Below are 25,689 nucleotides of genomic sequence, written 5' to 3'. Positions count from 1 at the left end.
AAACAAGGTTTCAATCTCCCGCCCGCTCACCCACCCGCTTGAATTCCGTATGCTTACAAGAACCGGCCTCAATCATGGCTGCTCCTCCCACAATGCAACAGTTTGTGACGTAGGTGAAACACACCTATAGCAACAGCGTAACGAGAGATGCAATAAATATGTAACGGCTCGGCACGGCTTCTGTCTACTACTACACGGCGTAACGCCTACTACAGCGAAACGCGCGGAATTTCCGTGGCAGAATGTGCAGATTTCTAGGGTGGAACATTTCCGTTGGCTGCGTCTCCAAATCTTCCGCGTTTCCGGCATCTCAGTGAGCGATAAGCTGAAAGCTGACGAGAAGAGAAGATTACGGTAATGGCTACTGGTCTTGCGAAGGAGAAGGAAGAGTGGGTATAAGAGGAACATAAACGCTACAAACGGGAACACAGATATTGAGTGCACGATACTCGTGCATTTATGAAGAGGAGAGAATATGCTGACCATAGAGCGGAGTCATTCTAGAGGACTGGGCGCTCTCTGAAGGCTTATACAAAAAGTTCTGCGTTTTCCTCCTCATTTTTGCACACAACACACCAAGAAATGTTCCTAGCCGATCTACCGACCCTTTATAATGGTTTGCCTCCCTAAATCCATTTCATCCCTTAAGTAAATATATCAGATTATTTTGTGTGTGTCTATGTGTGTGTGTGTGAGATGGCTGTTTATAATACCCATACCATTTCAGGTTTTCACTTTATGAAGCTAGAGCCATGTTAGTATCTATGCTGTAATTATGTGCCCTCAAAAATGGAAATGCAATTTATAGAATTATTTTGCAAAATGGGTAGGCATACAATACAAAAATAGCAATAGAAATACATAAAAAAGGTAAAGTGTTCCCCTGTGCTTAGCACAACGCCATGAAGGCGTATAGGGGGTGTGGGGGTAACGCCCCACACTTTCTTGATCCGGTCGTGAGTGGGGATGATGTGATCAGCATCACGCCCCTGACCGCCTTTACCCCCCAGGGTTTCCCCCAGGTACCCATGTTATTCGACGCTGGGTGGGCGCCTGAGCCGCTTCCATCGTTAGAAAAGTTCCCGGATTTGAAGCAATAGAAATACATAATGAAAAGAAATATTTAAAAAATATTAGGCAATCTGCATTTAGTGGATACATTAAGAGTACACATAATAATTCCCGTTATAAAAATATAGGAAATTGGTTTTCTATTTCTTAATTACAATACTTCAGCTCCATTTTCTTTCAAAACTAGTTATTTGTTCCACATCCCTAACTCCGATGAAAGAAGCAAATCTTTTGCAATTCTTCGCACCCGTACAAAAACTGCAGAAATGAATTCCTTGCAAAGAATGTGTGATCGCATTTAATTGCTTCTTAGAGAAGGACACACAGCTGGATACTTTTGTCAATATTTTCTCTATTTAAATATGATATAAGTGATCACAAAGATTTTAGCTATAAACTGTGCTTGGATTTAATATTTCATGCATCTTTGCATTAAACATATATCTAATTAGTCTATACATTTTTACTGCATCATAAATTGTATTACAGTTATACTTTGCATATAATACCTATCTTTATACATGTATAAAATATACATATGTAGTCAAATGTCAAGAAAACATTTTACACTGTACTGTTGTCGCTTAAATTTTGTCCTGTACAGAAAATACAGGGTGTACATAAAGTCCGGGCAATACTTCCAAAAATTGATTATAAAGAAACTATTAATATTACAAAATGACACAGTACATTACTTGAACGAGTAAAGTCGTAGGTTTTTCCTTGTAATGCAGGTGTTCCCTGTAATTCAATTTCTCGCCGCTAGCTGGTAGCAAATTCAATATGGCGCTTTCTGGAGATGAAAAGGCTTTTTGTGTGCTTCATTTTGATAAAACAAAGAGTGCTACAGATGTCCAACGGAAAGTTATCAGCAAATACGGGAAATACAATAACACCATAATTTCATGGTAATTACTATGAGAGTTATGAGAATTTTTTCAAGAAGTATTATGCTGCAATTTTCGATTTAAACAACCTTTATGTCATGACTTATTCCGAAGACACGAATCAGATTGAAAGCTTCCTTGTGTATGTATGCAATCAACACACTCATTCTCGTCGCCGCGAGTATTCTCCAGAGACAGACTGTGCAAATTACTCCCATAAACGTAGCAGTTTCTTACAGTCCCTATGATATATGGTATATACGTATCTCCCTGTAGTTCCCTGCCTCTTCATTTATATCAATCTTCCGGGCAGCAGGGAGAGAGAATCTTTAGCCTTCCGAACCCTCTCTTATCTGTCAGACGGCCATGACACGTCACTTCCGATTTAACATCCATTCCCTTCATCTTCTGGCAGCCATTTGTTACCTGTCTCTTCATTCATCGGTTTTCTTATCACTACGCGTCTTTCATTTATTTCCCCAGCGAAGCGGATTTTGCCGGTCTTGAAATGTTGACGTTCTCTTTCTTTAAAGTTTATAGAGATGGACAAGCCTAGCAGGTATTATGCCTACACATCGTCCATTGAGGATGCAAATGTTCTATCTCCAAATTGTAAACAAATGGAGATATTTTGGCTCTAGTCTATTTAGGACGTAATTGTTTCATCTCTGCAATTGTCTGATGCCTACATACAACCAATATTGATATACTGAGAGTCCTTTTGGTCCATGTGCAGAATTTGGAAACAGCCCCGAGAGTGCAAACTGCAACAGCCAATGAAACCTTACGACAATTTCCTAAACCAACCAGAAGCACCGTCGGAGTATGAGATAAACCACTTGCATTCTAACCTCAGTCACTTGTGGGATATGCTTAACAATGGCAGTGGTCTTCGGTTCTTACTTTTGTTGTTAACAGACAATATTTTTGAATAATAGTAGATTCAAAGTAATTAATTCATTTCCCAAAATATAAATTATTTATTTTACTTTGCTACCAAATGACAAATTTATAATGAAATTATTTCATCTCCATCTCGTTTCCAGAATACAGTGTTAAATCTTAGAAATAGAATATTGGCACTCTCAAATCAAAACTAGTGTTGCGTACAATTGTTCTATCTGAAATTTCAATAATTCATTACAGCACAAATACCTAACCAAACAACTACTTCTTTTTTAGAGAGCCTTCAATATATATCAGCCTTTGCAATGATACAAACTTTCAGCGCAGTGGCGACAAAGGTTCAATAAATATATCATGTCACACTTTAAAGGGCTCTCCTGAAAGAATGCAAAATTGGACATAGAACATTTACATTCTCAGTGGACGACATATTACGTTTTGTCTGATTGTTAAAAGCTCACACCAGCGCTCTCTTTTCGATAGGCTTCTGAAGTCTCACAACAGCCTACCGTCTAATTACGCCATTTTATATACCTGAATACAATTACTGAGCGTTATTCAAAATGAATATTAAGGTATCTTAGCCATCTTGTTCCTATTAATGCTTGATACCGTTTCTATGTAACTTGAACTCAGTATTGAATTTGAAAACTTGATGAAAATAAAGTGTAGCTTGTATAAGGTTATGCTCAGACAAGCTAATCGCTATTCCAATCACAGTCAACGGTAGATTAACCAATTTCTCCCCTGGAGGAAGGGATGACCCTTCAGTAACTGTCGTCTCTTAGTTTACCTAACTTTTATTCATAGTTTTATATACGTCACGTATGGCTTAATTTTATATATAAAGGGTCGACTATCGTCATTTACTCTCATGCTAACAATTTACCGTTAGTTTTAGAGTAATTGGGGGGAGATTTTATACCTTTAGACACATTTAGACGTTAAGGAAGATCTTTGTCACAACTATTATGATAATTGCAAACTTCGGTAAGTTTTATACGTCTGAAGGCCGAAGCCTTGAATTAATTGAATGAGTAAGAGATTTCAGGTACCTATTTTTTTAAAAAATCACCAAATTTTGTGATATTTAAATACAAAATGCTAATTGAGGGAACTGGGGGATTTCTCACGAGTAACCCTGGCAAAAAAAAATATATATATATATCCCTGCGAGGAATGAATTTATCCTCCGTTGACAACGTTATAATTGTCATATTTGTAACTTAAAACAATTATTTAGAGTATCAAATGTAAATGCAACAGGGACTGTTTTGTTCTTTGAAACATGAAAGAGCAATGCATTAATACCTAGGTATATTGAATTCAGGAAGTTGGGACGGAAAAATCTATTGCAAGTGGATGACGTTATTTTAGGAGAAGTCAACATGGAAAGGTAGAAAATTGTAATTTAATTTAAATATTGATTCCACGCATTAAAGGGGCGAAGACACCCAAACGTCAACCTCTCTTCCACGTAGTACACCCTGGACTGAATTTTGCAGAGACTCTGGCACCTGGTCTCGCAGCCAGAATAATCCTCTATGATGCTTGTGTTGTGTCCTATCCATGTGTCTTTGTGATTGTCCTCTGACCCATTTCATCTTATAACCATTCATCGTGATCTTCGCGATTAGCCAAAAGTGACAGAAAAGCGAAGTAAAATAAATCGCATCAATTAATCTACGCATTAAAAAAATAGTCACATTATTGCGGAACAAGAAAACGTATTTTGAAAATTAAAATTCAGTAGATTCCACAATGGATAAATGAATACTTTTTAGGTATTTTGCGTTATATTTTCTTCTACAGTCCGGCAGAATTAACTTGAGAGAAATGGTCGCTCTGTGAGTGATGCAACTGCGCTCGAATTGGCTAGAGCGGGGGACTTCCCGCTGTAACGAACCAACGGAAACTAATGTTCGGGCGCGCGAAATGTTGCCAACTATTGAAAGGACTCACGTGCAGTGACTGGTGAAGCAAGCGAAGTGGCAGTGTTTTCAAATTGCGGATTAAATGTAAAGAATAAACTGTTTATCCATTTATTGTGTAAGATAGAATACTTATAATGCTTATAATTTTCTTAGCATGTCCTCTTAATACAGTGATATTTCCGTTACACAATGTAATTATTTTTCAAATCTCCCATCTCACGTTGTCAGCTGGTTACCCGTGATTCCCGTGCGAGTCGAGCGTTCGCTCTAGGGTGGTACTCCTGCAGCGGCGCCGGCAGCCAAGTTAATTCTGCTGGACTGTAGTTATTGTTGTATACATACATTTTCACGAAAAGAGAGAGAGTGCATAATGTCAGATATACATATCCACTACTATGAAAAGAATGCATATTTGCCCACCGCTGCCACGTTACCCTCCCCAAACTCACTAAAGTTTAATTTGCAAGACCACCAATTGGGGCCCGCTGATAGAAATGGATAGACTGAAGAAGCAGAAACTCACCTTAAGCGTAGTGAAGAAGCTGTGTGTCTTTTGTACCACCGAGTACCTCTGGTCGTGGAGGTGTGGAACGCTGGCGGCCCCCGAGGCGTCCGGGGGCGCGAGTGTCCGGCGGGGAGATCTCTCTCGCTCATCGTGCGCTGTGGTGCTGAGGTCAGAGGCCGACTTGGAGAGGTGACGCATCAACGGAGTGTCCCCGCCGGAGTCTACGTTCAGTCGGGCCTTTTCCGCTGCAAAGAGGGAAACGAGACAATCAGAGGCAAATACACTTACATCCATAAAACAAGAACATGATTTAAAGGGTCAGATCCGTCGCGACGATCGCGAGACGGCATCAGAAGGTTGTGGATTCAAGTTCCGATTCTTTATAAATGCCCCTTTATCAATTTCAACTAATTATCATTCATCCTCGTTGTCGCCATTGGGCAAAAGTGACAGAAAAGGTAATGTTAAATAAGAAATATACAAAAGACAAAATGATATATGAAATAAGTATAATTATTTAGATAGACAAATATTAAAATGGTTTTAAAAAAAGGCCCTGACACAGTAGAACATTCTGAGATAGAAGCATATTGTAATAGAGAAAGCTTCTGTCTCATCCCGAGTGGAGATTGTAGTTATGATATGTAGTTATGATAGCTAATGGCATAGCTGACTTTGCATAACAATTATACACATAACCATGGGTATTGCTAGAAATTTTGCTAGGATTCAGGCACTTAATATAAAATAAAAAAGTAGAAAATAACAATAAAATTATAATTATTAAAGTAATAAATATCTTCTATTTCAATTTCCAATTATTATTATTATTGTCATTATTATTTTTTGTTATTATTATTATTATATCCTTCGGGAAACTTCTACCAGATTCACCAGATGAGCAAATATTCAGCACAACTGTTTTCTTTATTTATCACACTTCATAGTTCATACCGTCAACATACTAAACTGCATGGTCATTCTATTTTCTTACTAACTTTCAGAGAAAAATCTTTGAAAGTTAGCGCGGAATTTAGATACAACATTTCCTCATCTCTTGCATAAAAATTAAAGTTTTGAAATCTTAGAAACTCGTGGAACGATTTATCATTTGGATTAAGTGGCAGAATGTGAAAATATGAAGTCCTGAGCTGGTTTCTGCTTGCTAAATTTTTAGAGCTCCTTATTTCTTTGGTTATTATGCTGTAACACTAATTAAATGAACTTCCTGTTATCAACTGTGAAAACAATAACTTATTTGCTTCAAAAAATTGAACGATACAACAGAGTAAATAAGAACATCATGTTAGAACAGAATGAAGAAGGGAGAAGCCATTTAGCCATCTGAATGTCTACATCTAACAGTTTCGCAGATAAAAATAAATTCTGAAATTAAACAATTTCGTCACAAAAAGAGTGTCCGTACTACTGAGATATTTCTTCAAAGAGTAGGGTCTGTTCTTCGCAAAAAGGTTTTCTAATAAATCAATGATTCCTCAAAAAAATTACAATGCCTTACGGCTTTCTCATACAGAGTCAATTTCTCAGAGAGAGAAAAACCACTTTAGACATAAACATTTGGGCCTCACCAATGGCAAATCCTTTGTCTTGTAATAAATAGGTTCCGGGTTCGACCCTCGGTGAAAGCACATATGGCTAGGATTATCTTTTAACAGCAAGTCCACTCCTAATTACCATAGTTGTGCATCAAGTGGACTAAAAACAATTCTTGCAATAGTAACAGTTCTTGAGGCCACATTTCTTATGCCCTAGATGGAGTCCGGGACGATTGTTTCTCTCTTTTATTTCGTTGTTGATGTACAGTCATGGACACTTCTGGGTTGTAACGATTCCATTAAAAGTTAATGGAATTGTAATAACCCAGAAGTGTCCGTGACTGTACATCCACCAGAAAAAAATAAAATCATGTAAGCTTAATGGTAATTACGATAGAATCAGTTCCTTTGATAGAAATAGTATCCCATATGAAAACGTTATCTTAAATATGAATAACGTTGCAGTAGCAGTTCTTAAAACGTCAAATGTAGTTCATGTCCTTAGATATGGTGGATAGTCAATGAGGCACGGGCAATTTCCGATATGAGGCAAAAATCAAGGTTTCCATTTACAAGCAGAACTGAGTTGATATCTACTGTAGTCCTTGTGTTCATAAATTGATTTCAAAACCATTGCACCCGAAGAGAAGAGAATGGCTTCACATGTTTTTCCATAAAATAGATGGTTCGCAATATACGACAGAGCCCCATGGACAATTTCTGTGTCCCCGAATTAACAAGATGGATGAATCACGTGACAGATCGATCATCCTGCCACAACCCTTGCTGGGATGACACGCAGCAGTCGCCTTAGAAAGAGAATGGCAAAAAAATGGCAAGGCACTCCCTTGCTGGATGCCATTACTGAAGAAAGTACTGCATCAACCAACCAATCAATGGCAAAGGATTTGACTTTGAGATAGATTCACATGAGTTAAACAGCATAATCCATGCGAACTGTATATAATCGGTGGTAGATATTAACGATCAATTTATGTTTCGAGAACAAACCCTCGTATTAACTACGCCCATTCATTGATTTGGTTAATCATGAGGATGAGGGATGATATGATGAAATTGATGAAGGGACACTCACAAAGAACACCCATGCACAGACCAGGATTTGAACCCCGGGTTCCTTTTACTTATGTACGAGTAAAATAGCATGAATAATTACAAGTAGCTTCTATTAGCAGAAGTGGAACCTTCAACCATTACGAAGTACTATAGCGTATTAATATAGCACTACACCACTTGGGATGGTTACTGTGTAGCCATTAATTTATTGTGGCATAGCGTTAGATTAAGTAGAAAAATGAAATTAGTATAGGCTATGCTAAAGAATGTATGAAATCAATTCAATAAAATGGATTCTTTGCAAGGACAGAAACTTAAAAATTTGGTATTGGAATTTTTGAATACACATCAAGTACAGACTTTATGGCCATTGTTGTTATAAAGACTTCTTATATTCAAGTAATACTATTGAGCCTTGACCCAGCACCGCACAGAAATATGTAAATAAATTAGATGATTTTTAAAGTGATGTGATGATATTTTAGTTTTATTCTAATTAAAACTAACCTATTTCCTAGCACTTCCAAATCCAGGGGCGTAACTAGGCTGAGGCAGCAGGGACGGTACCCCGGGGTAAAGGGGGCATCGAATGGCCGGAAGACTGCAATGGATTTTCCTGACGTTTTTGGAAAGACTGACCCGTTGCAGGCAGATTATAGCGACGTGTGAGGCCCGAAGTTGGTGTTTCGTATTGATGCACGTCTTAAGTAATTATGCAACGATTTTCCACTATGCTAAGCAAAGAATGCTGGTGGCGTGAATTATGCTAGGATTACAACGCTGGCTGGTAAATCGGTGTAGGTACGTTCAAGAAAGAACGCTGAAATTTGCAGCTCAAGACCCAAGCGTACGCAGGATTTTTTTTCCGGAGGGGGCTGGAATTGTAAAGTTAGATATTACGTAGCTATGCTGGTGAGAAGCTGTAAATTATTTCACAATTACTACTTTTAACCTTCGTTTTAAAAGTTGTTCAAAGGCAAAAATGGTAATTGGGGTCATTTTAGGGGGTTCCATTTAGCAATTCAGTTCATTACTGCTTTCTTTTGAAATTTTTGATTTTCTCAAAATTTCAAGAGAAGCTGTAACCCCATGAGTTATCCCTACATATGCCAGTGGCTCAAGCTTATCACGTACATTGCGCTATTCATAAATTAAATTTGGTTCTTAAAGATGCTGTAGAAGGTAACCGGGAAAATATATGTGTAAGAGTATTCTGCGATGACAGGAGTTAAAATCTTGAACAATAATCTGTCAAAACGCTTAATTCAACACGGTGGGCAGGAAGATAAGACGCTATACAGTACATTCTCTTAAAGAGAAGTGTAGTTATGTTTTGAAAATTTTGTCATGAAAAAATTATCAAATACATGAAGAACCACTTTGACAAACTATGTCGAGACCAACAACTTACCAACCAACAGAGCTAGTTCACAGTATCAATACTTTGTCCGATGGATAGACACAATTTGCTCTCAACAGGACAATTGTTTTAAACGCATGAAAGCAGTTGAAGACACACAAAGTAACGCAACCTTCTTTTTGTCAAGTTCTATAGACACAGAACTCGAAAAAATTATAAAAACATTTCCAAACTCGTATTTCATTCACAAATATTATCAGGTAGTTCTTCCAAGTACAAGATAAAGGACATGAATTATGTGAAAAAGCATGTTGATCTCATTATGATACAATAGTTCATTGACTTCGTTATCCTGATATGTGCACTGCTTGTTTCATGATCCTTGCTGCCTCTTTCACACTAGCAAATGCAGACAGATCGTTTTCTAAATTGAAAATTATAAAAACCTATTTATGAAGTATTTCTTAAAAATCTTGTTATTTAGAGTCGCTTTTCTGCCACTTTTGGCTAATCGCGACGATGAGGTTTAGTGATGATACGATGAAATTGATGATGGAACATTCACAAAGAACACCCATTCTCAGACCAGGATTTGAATCCGGGACCCCTGGCGTCCTAGCGCGTTGTGCTAGCAACTCCACCATGGAGATCAGCTTCTTGCCCAGTACTATGAGTCAAACGCTTTAGTGGTCTGCCTTTACTTTCAACTGAAAATGACAGAGCCAAATAATCAATTTTTACAAAGTAATCGATGCTTATGCAGAAAAAAATGTAACTGTAATCAAGAAGTCCCGGGTTCGATACCGGTGGAGTCACGGTGGTTCGGATCCTACCTTAAAGTGTAGGTAGGTCCATTCCCGATTAGCATTTATATGCATAAAGTGGACTTAAAACAATAATTCAATTCAATTCAATGTTTGTGCAGGCAAACAATAAAGAAGGAGATAATTTTAGTCTTAAGTCTTCATTAATTTAATTTGTTAGTGAGCATAGAATGTATTGTATTCCACAGTATCTATTTTATTCGTTATTTTGAACACACTCTTATTATTAATCTCTAGCATTTGTCAAAAACAAAAACACATCTTTGATCATAATCAAGATAATTATATTTATTTAACAGCCCATATGCTAAAATTATGAATTTTTTATATTCGTAGATCCAGCCACTAAAATAGCAGTAACTGCGGGCCCCACTTAAATAATCTGCCCCGGGGACCCCCACGAGTCTCGCTTACGCCCCTTCCCAAATCCAGACGTTTACAGCAACATTAAGTCTTCCATCTACCCCTATTCTGGACAATATCAATTTACTCCTGGTCAATTTCTTCCAGTTTTAGTATTTTCATTATATCTTCGTCTTGTCTTTACACAGGTCTCTTACGGTTAGGTTACCCAACAAGAATTCCACAAACATTCATATTTTCTTCCTTGGTTTCAACATGGCCTGCCAATCGGAGATTTCTTAATCGAATTATTCTAATAATATCAGGGCATGAACATAGATTATCAAGTTTAGCATTCTCTGCTCCACCTAATTGGTGGATTTAGCAGGAGGGGCACGTGCCCCTCCCAAAAAAGTATAACATTATGTTAAAAAAAAGTACTGATAGCTATGTCAGAGAACAAAATAAATGTTTCAGCCATGTTTTCAGATGGTAAAAATAAATCTAGCACAAATGCATTAATCGGCACCAGGCTTACTAGACACTTAAATAAGTCGACACCAGAAATCGAATCCGGGATTTTTTAATTACAAGGCAATAACGTTAGCTGATTAACTGATGGAGCAAAGAGTATTCTAGGTCAAATATTTCCGAAGTTTGCGACAGTTTCTTCTGAGGAAATTTACTTTGAAGCTCATATATTTTCAGTTAATCATTGCCAATATAAATAACATTCTATTTAACAAAAAACTACTAAAGCTACCATATTATGATCACAGGGTCCTGAATTCGTTTCCTGATGTAGGTATTGTATCGTGGTTCGGTTACTTTGAAGGTACGCCCCGGTTAGTTTATCTGATCGCAATCTGGGCTTAAAACGAACCCTTGAAATTCTTTTGATGCGAATATTAGACACACAAGTATGAGACGTTTTTAATATCTAGAAAAAATATGCATATTATATTTCCAATGTTACATCTTATACGCTTGCAGCATATTCTCTGCCTCTCCCACGAAAAAAATTCTAGATCTGTTTAACTCTTTTGAGTTCTATCTTAAGACTTTATTTATGCTTACACCTTCAATAAATTTGTTGTAATTACTTCCAAGTATTTCTCAGTTTGAAACGTAGTTATAAAATTGACACTGAAGTTTTATATTACTTACATCTTAGCAAAACAAAATGTTCAGCTAGAAGACGCATTCATAAATACTACTAATATGTCGCTGTAACTTATCGCTACGGTTAACTGATTTAAAAACGCAAACGAGAAAAAGGCACACCGCGAACACAAATAAAACCGAGAAAAAAACAACTTTAGAAAGCACTCTCACAGAATTTGCCTAGGACAAGAGAGAGGAAAGAAATTATTTGCATTGCATCTCAGTAGACCATTTGCTAGTTCTATTTTTATTCGTGGCAGCAGCCAAATTCTTCAGGACGATTGCCCGCGATTTTGCTGACGGGCAGACCTAATTCATTAGAATCGACGGCCGTGACTTCTCGTTGTACCGGAAGTTAATTTGATCGCCAAACACGCTGATGGCTGATTGGATACCAATCCATCAAACAACCGAACGCGCGAAAGAGAGAGACAGAGTGCGGATGTTTACAATGAGCGTAACAAAACTTGGCCTGTTCTTCCCGCCCATTACATTTTGCAATGTTTCGAACGGGCGAGAAAGTTATGTAATGTCCCGTAAAATCTGGCGTTTTATTGCAGTTTTGTTATCATCACGGATGTCAGTGTTGCCAACTCGATAGAAAATCTACTAACCGTCATTTATTTTTCATCTTTACGAGAATGGGCCGAGAGAGATTACGGTTACAGCTAGATTATATCAAAGATGCAATCGGTCTGACTGTTGCGAACCACATAAAAAATGTATAATACTCATTTCTAAGATAATATTTTTAATATTTGTAATAAATTCTGTTTGAAATGAATTTTTGTGAGAGAAAATCAACTTTACCATTTAAGTATTAGTATTTTTGCTGTGTTTTAGCGCTAATCATTCATTTTCGGTACGCTATGACTATCTTTCATTTGCATTTCCACAATGCTGGATTCAATATGGCGCTACTTTCAATATCTTACATCCAGAACCATATAAGATAATACAAGATATATCAATACTTTTTTCATCTATTTGGACAAATTTAATCCCCTTTATCACCATTTTTACTTTTCTGTTACTCCAGCCAAAATTAAGTAGCAAACAGACACTCAACACTATGTATTACAGTAATCTGTAACTATGTAATTAAATGTAACTGTAATTAATTTGATTAGGGTGAGAAACAATTCTCCGCCATAATGGATTCAATACTTGCGGTATTAAAATATATTTAAAATTACTTACTTTTTTCAGTTAAGAAACGTTTCGGCAGCAATTTCAACGATTTTCCGATTCAGAACAATTAGAGTCGTAATTTTATCCAATGTTACCGATTGAAAATTACCCTATTCCTTTAAAACGTAATTGAAAATTTTCAAATCATCTCAAATGCTGTAGCTCCCCTCCCCCCCCTTCCCAGTCGCGGCTCGGAGATGGTCATCTGTTTCTACGCAACATAATGAATAAGATGAAACTAACCGCTACGTTATCATAAAATTGCGCAAAGAACGTCATTGCAAAAACCCACTAATATTTAGCCTTGTGTGGTTGCCGAGTTGCTCGCTTTGAGCGGTCACGAAAAGATAAAGACGGAAATCAATTTTGCAGACAACAAGGAAAAAGGGCAAGAAACAAAGAAAAAGGGAAAACGGAGGGGGGGTTGAATCAATCTCCGCCATCGCGAACCCAGAAAAAATGTCTTTTCGTCATTCAAATCCTCTCTTTTCGAGAAAATCGTGGAAGAGGTCGCGAAATCCACATCCCGCGCTCCAGGAAATCCTTTCCCCTCTCCGCTGGAGGGAGAGATAGAGGTAAAGGGCGAATTCCTGGAAAACAAAGACCCCGGAGAGGTACGGATACTGGCTTCGAGAAATAAGCCAATAATGGAACGTTTCTCCTTCCCGGAGAAAGAAGGAAAAAATGATGCACTTGGATAGTTTGGAACATCATTCTCATCTGCAGGGTGCGATGCCACAATATGGTAGGTACCCTTTTTGACCAACGCGAACACAATGGATTGTGGTACGACAAAGGAAGGATTTGCTTCGTAAACCAACACACATGGAACGATGATACAAGCAGAGCTGGCCTAGGGACGAGCAGAAGGGGTACTTGCGTAGTTTCTGCTGGTCGCCGCACCAGATCATTCACATATGAGGAAAAAATAGTTATATTTGGAGTGCAGTTTTAACAATGGATATTCAAAAAAATACAAGCTATTTAAAAAATGATGGCTTAGTGTAAAAAACATACTGTAAGCAAATACTACACCAAAAACGTATTATGTAGTGATAGAAATGGTTAATACAGAGAGATAACCGGATTCGGTCCCTGCAATATCCGCGTATCCGATTCTCTGTCCCGGATACGCTTATACAGTTTTCACTGGATCCGGATGTGGATATTTTCGGAACCGGGCAACCCGCATCCGGAGATTTCTTGCCATCGCGAACTTCGATTAGTCATTTTGAAAAATATAATGATACCATTACATGAAAATGTAAATTTATAACCAAAAATATAAAATAAATCCAGTTTTTTTTAGTAAATAGAGACTTGCATTATGTAAAAACGTAAACTTTATCATGGAAATAATCATATAATCACAAAATTCCCTTTTTTCAAGTAAGATAAATTGAGAGAGGAGTAAAAAATATGCTTTATCAGTGATTGTTGTTAGGTTCGTTTTTATGATTTCATTTCACTTTGTACATTTCACTTTGGATATATTATGTGTCAACCAGATTTTACAATAACTTAATAGGTAATACATAAAAGTTTTAATTAATTTCATACTTTTCAACATACATATACTTCTATAAATTACATGTAATTTCTCCCAATTTATCTCAAATTGTATTATTCCTTCATGCAATTGAGGGAGCTGCATCCCCATTAGCTCATCTTTCTGTACGCCCTTATTACTAGGTGCATACTGAACTGAGAAGAGTCGGAAATTATCGTGTGTGAAATTATCGTGTTTGAAAATGCTGAGAGGGATTCTTTTATGTTTGTTCCTAATTTGTATTGTTCTTATCTTTAATACCCCTGACGGATTATTCCTCTGAAGATATGAAAAGTTGCAATTGGACGACTGAAGATCCTTCACTCGTACACCAAACGGCAAAGATAATAATAGGCGAATTGTCCATCACCATTTTCATTCAGTCTGTTTCCCACAATATGATGGTCATGAATTGAAATAAAAACGTTAATAAGCAGAGGACAATGTCTGCTTCAAATCAACAGAGCTCCATACCTTAAAACAACGAAGGATGTAGAAGGAAATAGTAATGAATATATCGATGAGCAATTCGCCTACTATTATCTTTGCCTTTGACTGTACAAGCAAGCCACCATAAATGAAGCAAGAACATGTCTCCTGCACCAGCAAACGGAACACAATTATAGCTCCAGAACTTTAAGGGTAAAACAATAGAAGTTGTTACTGGACATAAAACAAAGCGCATTTGCCCGGAACGAAGGCTGAGGAACAAGTATAATTCAGTTCCAGAACCTCATTTCCAGCGCTTCATTGGCGGATTATAAACATCCTCCGAAACGTTAATGCGAACCGAGAAAGTTTTCAACGGGTTCCCTGGGCGAGGAGAATGCAATTTAATTACATGTAAAATCTGCGAAATTTGTCCTGCACTTGCCAGAAACGTCTCCCAACTTCATGCATAAAATTATCACGTACCCTCCGTGCAAAAGTAAAGTGATTAAGATGAGAGCAATTACCATATGTAAGATGTCGTTACTAAAGTTCTCGAGCTGCTATCGGTTAGTAACGGACAGATAATGATATTAAATATGATACGTGAAGTACGAACGCATGTACTGCAAAAGTTTTAAAAATTCAGCAATAAAAGTATTAGAAATCGCATCCATTCTGGAATGCTTCATATTGAATTCATTGATTGAATTGTAGAACAATGGCAGCCTTAGTACGTCCACCCTTTGAGCCTGGCGTAGCTCAGTTTTCTGTGACCCTTAGTAGAAAAAGTATCGAAAATACTGTCACGTATGTACATATTGATGATACCAGACGGGTGGAAGGAGGTAGTACATTAGTTCTATACCTACGTAATACCATACCCTCCTTTGCAGCCGCAATGGACAAGAAATTAACTTTGACCCCTAAAATATGTTCCACCCTGCTTTCCCATTTTTGTTGGAGTCTTGAGGCATGTAACAGAGCCACGCGTTACTCATCTTGACCCTCAGAAGGTTGTTTGCACACATACATGAAATTTACTCTTAATGCCAGTGGACCTAGGTATTATTAATCACCATTTTAACTACGCCCTTTCTTTTCGATGTACCACAGTACATGCATGTCTTAGACCTTTTTAAAAATATATTATAATCAAAACACTTATAACACACTAAAAGAATGGTTCGACAGAAATGTCAACAATACTCCAGAGCGGAAGAAAAATCAACTTCGCAAAATTCCCCAAGCTAATGGTAACATTTAACTCATATATAGGCTACAGTACCCTGTGCGATAGAAGAGTTTGTAGACTACACAACTTATTATCAGCAAATACTGGTCCTAAGGGCAAGGGATCAGTTGGCCCCTGGACTCCACCTCCTACTGAATTTTTGAGCCCAGTTGAAGTGTAACAGTCAAGAGAAAAATCAACTGCCTTGTCATGATATAGCTAAATATGGAGAATATAACGTGTAACACATAACAGGTGTAGAGGATGTGGGAAATTTATCTTAGCTCCTATTTGCATATAAAGAAAGTTTGGACCCTCCTTGAAAATATTTCATGAGAAGTTATAATTTAAGTACCGCACGTAAAATCAGTTCAAGTGGTAAAAAATTCACGAATTACGAAGTTTGGTTGTTTATTATGTGGTAATAAGCGACAGACTGGTGAGCAACTGAAACTTCTTCCTGGATTCATAATCGTTGACATAAGTTCACGGCAAACTATGTATAAAAGTATGAGATGATTTTTTCCCTTATTAATGACCATCTGCGAGCAAGTAAGTTAATTCAGCATTTCGGATGGAACCCACATGCCAAGTTCCCTGGCGTACTCTGGCTGAATCAGTACGCTCTCCTTTATTATCGCAGACATAATCATGTGATACCTATGTTGATGGGAACCTAATCGACCACCTGTCTTACATATAAATAATAATAGTAATAATAATAACAAACACTGGGTCTTGAAGTCATTTACGGTGTCCAGAGCTTACTCTGAGTATTGATATATCTTGTAAGTTCATCGACAGTAAACATCAACACCGGTTCTCTCTATTCGGTGTTGGTCTCAGAGAATTTCCATTCGAAATGTGGCGTTGTTAACCTGCAACATCTATTTCTTCAATCCAATTTTTGCGTATAAGTGGCCCTGTTTAATACCTAGGTACAATATTGATTGATTGATTTAAAATGTTTGGGTGCGTCGGCACATCAGGCCGATACAATATTTAAGAAGCACACAGATAATGTTGCGGAACTCGTACGCCTCATTCCTGCCTCTTCCCCCGCCTCACACACACATTGCGGACGTGGCCGCTACGCCTCTGTCTTTTACATCTTTTCATATAAAGGATGCTGGTTGCGTAATGCAGAATCCTTAACGACTTTACAGGTTACAGCAAAACTTTTTTGTAATTCCGATTCCAGGTAGAGATGTAGATTCAATCCCAATTATCTAGTCTACATGAAGTATAGTTTGTAAAATTTGCTGTAGCAGTTCTATTTTGGTTTTTAACACCGCTTCTGTATCTCTTTAGATTAATTCCAGGGGTGACTTTGAACGAAGAAGGTTCGCTTAAATACACAAAGGACGCACGCACAAATGAAAAAAAGGAGGTCCTCAGTGGCAGTTAGCGGAGCGCGCTACGACGCCAGGGGTCCTGGCCTGGGCATGTTGGGTGTTATTTGTGTGTGTCCTTTCATCATTTCATCACTCATCCTCATCTTCGCGATTAGCTAAAAGTGACAGAAAAGCGAAGTAAAATAAACCAAATCGTTGATCGACAAAGATAAAACCCTGCTGAGATTCGAACGCAAGCGTAGCATCCTCCTGCCCGGTTGTAGAATAAAGACCCTGACAGAACGTGTCAGAACTTGCTCCTAGAAATATGGGATAATGACTTCCACAGGAAACGGTGGAGACGTTCATCTGTAGCAAGGTAAGCGAAGGTCAAGGAAATGGAATAAAACCAAATGAGAAGTGGATAACAGGGTCTTTTGATTGGAATCGTCTGTAGGAGCAACAGCTGAAGCTAGAGTCTTTAACCGAGCAGGGGTAAGTTTACTTTCACCCTACCTGCCATTTTCATTGCTCAGTGTGTAATTCTAATTATATTAATTACCTAAATGTTAAACTAGGTATTTGTACCTGGCCCGTTTAGGGCCGTCTCTACCACGAAGTGTTACAGTAGGGAGTGAGCAACATCCCTTGGTTTGTTCCCCGCGTTCCAAGGGTTGGGAACGCGGGGAACGCGGGGAAAAGAGTCATAACTTAGTGTTCTTGAATAGGCATGGAGACATGTTATTTTCATCCATTTCTATGACATCTTAGAATTGGTTTCCCCGCGAAAATTATTTTGTTTTAGTTTATTTTGTTGTTTTGGGGGCTTTTACGCACAGTGCGTCACTACTGTTAGTGATGGTTCATGTCGTTTTGGGACCTAGAAGAGGAGCTTGATACCACTTTGGATCGGCTTATTAATCTCGCCGAAAATGCAGGCGAGACGTGGATGGCCCACCTTGTGCCTCATTCACTCCCATCAGAAGAAGTTATTTTTTAAATAGGAGTCGCGCACGCGCGCTAGCTAATATTCCAATAGTTCATATTAATGTGACTATGGAAGCGACATCATGAGTCAAACACTTGCAGCGTTACATTTCCAATTGTTATAATAACCATTTAAGTTTTAGGTGAATGAGTGTCACATAAAGCATTACATACCCAACTGTACTGATCAGTTCACAGGTCTATATAGAAAACATAAATTGTATACCCCTATGTAGTTGTAGAGTAGTATAAAAAACCAACGTATTTTATGGTAAATTATCTGCCTTTCTCCCAAATGAGACTTGAAAGCTTTTGGTGTGGCATTTCAGTTTTCAGAAGATGGCCTTGTGACTTTGTCTCATCGAATTTCATGCCGCTCCAGTCACTCTAGATAAAGTTCAGGGAGTGCACATGTGTGTAATACAAGTTGCACCTGTAGCCTAGCGTGCCCCTGTTCGGGCGCCACTTCCTCGCAATTCCATTTAGACGTCCCAAAGGAGCGGAGAAGAATAACTGCTGCAGTTTGCAACGAATATCCACCCGCTGCAATGTAGGTTTCGAATGGAACCTCCAAACCTAAGCACTGTCCATTCTCCAAACGAAGTTCGACTATTCACTTACTTCAGCTGTATTTCTGCTGCCGGGATGACGATTGCCCAGGAGGGAGTCTATGGGGTTTGAGCCACTCCAGAAATGAGCTCGAACATACAACCGTTATCGTCACTTTTCGATTTAAACATTATAATTTTGTAACGTATATTGAAGTGCATAAATATTACAAAGGAATTTGTAATACCGCAATTTGTCCATCGCCCACCATTCCCTTTGTTTTACGCAACGCAAAGGTTCAAGAATGAAGCAAAATGCAAACGAAGCAGTTGGCAGCGTTTCCACTAGCATTAGTGCAACTACATATATTCATTAGGAATGAAAGGTAGACATTGACAATTTGAGTGCCTGCTAATATTTAATGCACAGCACTATTGAACTAACGGATGTCTTACGGTATAAATGGAATAAAATCATGGCATACGGCATACACTGGCTGGATACTTACAAATCTGAACAGTTTGAAAAGGAAAAAACTTTGTCCCTCTCCAAAATGTATAACAAGTACGCCACTAGGATTGATCGCGTCGAAGAAATGAAAGAAACTTAACGAGAAAAGTTCCATTAGGATCTATTAGCATCCCATTGTAATCGATATCTAAGAAAATCGATATACTCATTGCATTTTTTGTTAACATTCTAGAGTTATTTCTCATAATGAATACAAGAAACCACAGGTGCCCACAGGGAGGGTCAAGTAAGCTCACTTGACTCTCTCCTACGGAAATCTGAAACAATTACTTGTCTATTGTTCAAATCTTTCTTTTATTTCCATTGCATTCCTCATGTCTGTTTTCATTCTCTGCTTTATTTTCTTCACTTTGCTTTCCTTATCCTTATGTCTCAGAATGTATTTCTGTTGTTTACTGCCTGTTATTGATTTTTTTTTTTTTATATTTCCCTCCTTTTTTTGCTCCTTTACCTTTCTCTCTCTCTCTCTCTCTCTCTCTCTCTCTCCCTCCCTCTTTCCGTAAATTTAATTTCCGTTATTTTCACTCTCTCTCCTCCTCTTCTTTCTCTCTGCCCTCTGTCTCTTTTAAAAAGTTTATACTATTATTACTAAGGTCCTTTAACATGATATCACACGACTTTTTAAAATGTACCAGACTTCAGAACATAATTTTGTTATCTTAATCCCCCTTCCCTTCATATTGGATAATTTTGTGCAGGCATACATCTCAGAAATCTTTCCATTCTTTACCTTAAAAGTAATAGGAAGTGTACTTTCCATTGGGTTTGGTGGAATCGAATGTGCGTCTTAATGATTCACTCTCCGTGAATGAAATAACCACATGCGTCCATACATTTTAGCATTTTTTGCTTCTCTCGGTGGCGTCGTGGTAACGCCGTCAGCATGGAATCAAGTGGTCTCTGGTTCGCAGTGGCGTGCGATGACATTTTACATTGGGGAAGCAGATCCCGAAAAATTAAGAAAATCAAGAATTCATTGCTTCTACAAGCTCCGCCCACAAAGAAACCGAACTGACAAAAAACAACAACAACCAAACCAAATTAAAAATGAACCGTATTCTGGCAACACTGCAAAGAGCTATATCTAAACTTCCCGTCAGTGCATGTTTCAACCTGTTACAGGCAGTCGGTATCGGGGTAAGCGTGCTTCAGATGCAGGTCGTGTGCAGGCGGCGTACAAATTACGTGCACCAAGATGGAACATCGTTACAGGACAAAATACAAAAGGAAAGAGTGCCTTGAGGATTTGGTGGCAACTGCAGACCAGGACAACAAGTTCCTAAAGTTCATCGTGTCGGGAGATGAAACCTGATGTTTACAATATGACCCCGAAACAAAAAGACAGAGTGCGCAATGGAAAGGCCAGTTCTCGCCCGTAAAAAAAAGGCACGCATGTCGAAATCAAAGACAAAGGTGCTGCTGAACGCATTTTTTGATTTCCAAGGACTGATCCACCATGGATTTGTCCCTGAAAACCAAACAATCAATCAGTGGTATTAAAAGGAAGTGCCTGGTCGACTCGCTCAGAAACAGGATGAAGCAGGTTAGGAAGGACCTCTGTGATTCTGGCCAATGGTTTCTGTTACACGATAATGCTCGGCCTCATACCGCATTGTCTGTACAATAATACCTTGCTAAGCATTCAGTGACAGTGATCAATCACCCTCCATTTTCTCCGGACTTATCGCCTGCTGATTTTTGCCTTTTTCCCAAGCTCAAGATGGCTATGAAAGGGCGAAGATTTGACGAAGTCGTGGACATTAAATTAAATATTAGGCGTATTTTGCGAACACTTACTGTCAATGACTATCAACAGTGTTTCCAAGACCTGTACAAACGCTGGTCAAAGTGTATTGCCTCCTCTGGTGATTATTTTGAAGGTGATAAAGTCATTTGAAGGTAATTACTTGTTTTCTATCGTAAAAAAAAAGTTCGTTTATTTATGGGCAAACCTTGCACATGCTACATTATACTGAAAAAAAATAGCACCCTACCTGATACTGTTTCCTTAACGTCTCTAAGGGGAAAGATGAATGTCCTGGCGCAGTTGTTCATTTTTTGGAATTTCAGTTGGTCTGTTGTCAAACGTATTTAATGCAACAGACGATCGAGGATGATTGAAACAATTTTCAAGATTTTCACACCCTGCAATATTCACAAATCCACTTCGGCACCACGTAGTTCTTTCCGTAGTAAATAGTAAACAATGCCAACACTAAAGTCTTTGAAGCAAACAAACAGAAATTCACCCGCTCGAAAAACCGTAATTTTTAACCTCGCAAAACGCTTGAAAAAAGTGTGACCGCGGCCAGCGAGTTTTACCAACTCTATCTGGTGGATATGTCCATGGACATGTTAGCTGTCTTAATAGACCGAACGGTCGGAAACGTTTATCTTCACATAGAATATGTCATCCGTATGTCAGCAATCATATTTTTGTGTTTATCCTGTGTTTTGAAACTTTATAGTTTATTTATGAATATAAATTTTAACTAGCTTGGTGGATATGCTACATCGCTGACAGTATAGAGTACACTTGGGCACTTAGTCGTGCAGTTCGCAACACTGAGGACATTAGTAGACATAACCGATGGCACTCTGGCTGTCTTTCAGCCTTATCGGTTGGAAAACAAAATTTGCCTCCACACAACCTACCCTCCCATTGGATCTTTCAAGGTAACCTGTGATTTTTCGGGCCGATGGTGGCATTGCAGGTTACAGGATGGCCAGGGTGATGTTACTCAAATGTATTGTCAACACGCCGCGAGAGGGTGTTGATGGCTCCATATCAGAAAAACACGAAATTTGCAGGCTTGCAGGTTGATATTCTGTTGAGGCAACGCGGAAGAAATAATGAAAAACCAAAAGTTAAATAATTAATTTGTAACAGTTATGCTGTGTGGCCTTGCTGTACCGGAGTGCACGCGCATGCTGGTTCGGTACCCAGTAGAGTAACATAGTAGTTCCGATCCACTTTAAACTGTAGGTACATTCCTATTACCCTATCTGTGCATCAAGTGGACGACTTACAACAGAACTCAACAACAAAATTTTCACATTTGTAAGATGGTGGTCTGCATTACCACGAGCTTTCTTGCAACACGTACGCAAGAAATGCATCATGACTTTGTTTATTTGGGTGCTTCTGCTGGTAGATAAGCGGTGACTTGATACGAAATGAAACTGACAGCTGACACAGGGCTGTCAAGTCGAACTTCGAAACAAAGCATCGCCAGAGGTGAAATAATTTAACATTGCTCCAAGCGAAAATCCATATTTCCATAACATTTTTGTTCATCAAGCTAGAGGCAGGCAAACAACCGCATGGGTATTATCTGCGGCTACAAAACAAAAGCAACCGTGTTTCAAAACCATCTGGAAAGCCATTACAAGAACAGAAAAAAAAAGTGTTCCCGTCGACTGTAAACAATTTTTCGAAACAAAGTCAAACGTGCTTCGGGAGGAGTTCTAGATATTTCACATACTGTTTGCTTTCGCATTTGTCCTGTATATGTACCCCAGGTAACCATTCTGTTTCTGAACTTCAACCATAACTTTTATGTAATTGTACGAGTTCCTTCATTTTAAAGTACTCATGGGAAAAAAGTTGAAATCTGAAATTACGGTAACGTGAATTTTGTTGGTTTTCACTAATTTCGCTGACGTAAGAAATTATTGGTCAAGTTGATGACGGGGTGATTTATGGTAGGTAGCAAAAGAGGCAAAAAGTGGGGAAGGAACTGTCCCCCACGACCCATCTAATCGCCGCCACTGAACATCAAATGCTTACAAATTAAGAAAAATTAGTTTTGATTTTCACGATGAGACAAGAAAACTACTAGAAAGCTCTGCTTTACATATTGATAGGAAATTGAGTTATTCATAAATTAAACTGCAATAGATCAAAATTTGAACTGAGGGAGATTAGCGGGTTCTTTTGTTTTTGTTTTATTTAATGTTTTCATTCGCAGAAGGGATAAGGCATCAACTTCACGATAATTTTCTAAACTTTCTGGAGATTCAACAGTTATTAGCTACATTTTTGTTTGCACTACATGCAGCAAGTGTACGTGGGTTTGGTCGCTGTTGCGTTGACTACCATTAGATTACTCCTCCACGAACTCCATAAAACCTTATTATTATACTTCAGCATAAAAATGCCATGGTGTTTGTAATTTTCATATCGAGTGTGGCATCGCCAGACTGTTTTACGTAGGGATAATCATAGGAGGAGGAAATGTATTCAGGCGAGCTCTGCTTCCCGGAATTTCCTTACTGTGTCCTCTCTCTCTCTCTCTCTCTCTCTCTCTCTCTCTTTCATTGTCCCCGTTTATCTTACATTTATATTTCTACCTAACTCGCTCTCTTAATAACTCTCTCTGTTTTATCTGACTATCTCATTTTATCTTTCTTTCTAGTTTTCTCTCTCTCCCTTTTCTTATCTCTATCTCAAACCATCTCCACTTCTCTCCCCCAATTTATTTATCTCTGTATTTGCATAAGTTCGCTCTCTCTCTCTCTCTCTCTCTCTCTCTGTCTCTCTACCATAACAATTGCCGTGTTAAAATGATTAGTGGTGGTTTCTTTTTTCTTTTTCTTTTTGGGTGGGAAGAAGTGTGGAATCAAGCAATTTCAGGATGGGCCTGAGGCCACCCGGTGACAACACCCTTATGTACGTGTGCTTTATGGTCTGTAGACTTAATAAGATGCAAGATCTTACAAAAATTAACACGCTTTTGCCCCTTAGCACCTCATTGCCCGCAACCAAAACGACGCAATTGATAGCAGAACAAGGACTTCTCGTGACTCTCTCAGGTGAATGTAGACCTACAGGTACCGTACTTCCAGGATCTCCTCCAAGCAGGATGAAGAGCTTGTGCAATCAATTACCTTAATGAACCAGGGAAGGGCACCACAGCTCAGCCAATCAGAAGCAAGAGGTGCTCCGGAGGGTTCCCAGCGGAAACCCGTGACAAATCGTGTTCATCTTCTCCAGTTTCCTTACAAAGATCCCGACCACCTTCAGGATGATTAAGTTAGCAGAAAAGATATTTGGAACCGGTGACGTGCAAATATAAATTATTCAATTTACCAATGTTTCTACAATTAACTTGAAATTTACTATTCTCCCTGTGGCATTTTAACAAAATTGAGTATAAAAAGAGTCCTCGTTACTGCAATTTCTGCCCTCAGTTTCTCGCTTTTCTTCTTGTAGTAAAACTGTTCAACATTTCAGTACATATACCAAAGAACGTTATATTCTTTAACACCACTTTCAACAGATCATAAGGACTAAGATTTTGCTAGGTTGGTTATGGACACATCCGAATTAGATTATCTCCTTTTATTATCAAAAGTTTGTGTTTCGTCCTGAAATTTAAAGAGGGATCCAAACCCTTTTATTACAAAACAACAGCATTAAACCATTGGGGAGGATTCATTTGATTTGATTTTATACTTCTTATTTTCGCTTTTCTGTCACTTTTAGTTAATCGCAACAATGAGGATGAGTGATGATATGATGAAACTGTTGAAGAGAGACTCGCAAAGAACTGCCATGCTCACGCCGGGCTTCGAACCCTGGGCCCTTGGCATCGTAGCGCGCTGTGCTAACCACTTCGTCACGGAAGTCGAAAGGGTTCCTTTTCTACGAAGAGACTAAGCTTAGCAGCAGTACTGTCTTGGAATATTTTTACGGTAAGTAAAAATCTTTAATCTATATTTAACTGTTAAATGTGACACAAGTACATCATTTAAAAACTCAAATCTGCATATTCCTTTGTAACAGGAAAGCTGATCAGGATAAATAATATAACTACAGGGTATTTACAGAGAGAGACTTAGATTATGGTTAATACAGAACTATTAATCAAATTCGCATTGAACTGTATCAGTAAAGGTATCGTACATTTATTAGCAGAAAACACTACTCTATGGTCACGCAAAGGTAAGGAATCATAGATGTGTGTAAGAGAATATTATACAGATCAGCAAAGCTGAAAAATATCTTTATGACCAAACTACACACGACTGAGAGTTCATAAACCATTGACGTTAAAAAGTTACTTAAGGGCAGAATTACATTAAAACATGAATTATAGCTAGAGTTCCATCTGTTGTCAGTCATGAGCTGTTGATATTACATACTAAAACTTATTTGTTTGAATTAAAACACGTTTTTTTGGTAATTTTGACCAAATTTGGTTCTGTTTAGCCGTAACCTATTTAAACGAATGTTTGGTCGCCAGAAATTATTTTC

General features: G+C 38.3%; 1 protein-coding gene across 13 annotated transcripts in view; it reads right to left on the bottom strand.

The window, feature by feature from the left end:
* The window catches only part of Mctp (multiple C2 domain and transmembrane region protein), a 544,727-nt gene that overhangs the window by 251,778 nt on the left and 267,260 nt on the right, over nt 1-25,689 (bottom strand). For all 13 annotated transcript variants that reach the window (XR_014443766.1, XR_014443765.1, XM_083140853.1 and 10 more), the window contains exon 2: nt 5,322-5,548. Coding sequence is in view for 11 of the 13 variants with exons in the window: in XM_083140853.1 (XP_082996979.1) it covers nt 5,322-5,548 (227 nt within the window). In the remaining 2 variants the exon portion in view is untranslated. The remainder of the gene's footprint in view (nt 1-5,321; nt 5,549-25,689) is intronic.

The sequence above is a fragment of the Lepisma saccharinum genome, chromosome 1, assembly GCF_977018435.1.
Source record: "Lepisma saccharinum chromosome 1, izLepSacc3.1, whole genome shotgun sequence".
Lineage (NCBI taxonomy): Eukaryota > Metazoa > Arthropoda > Insecta > Zygentoma > Lepismatidae > Lepisma > Lepisma saccharinum.
This window is presented reverse-complemented; position numbering and strand designations above follow the sequence as displayed.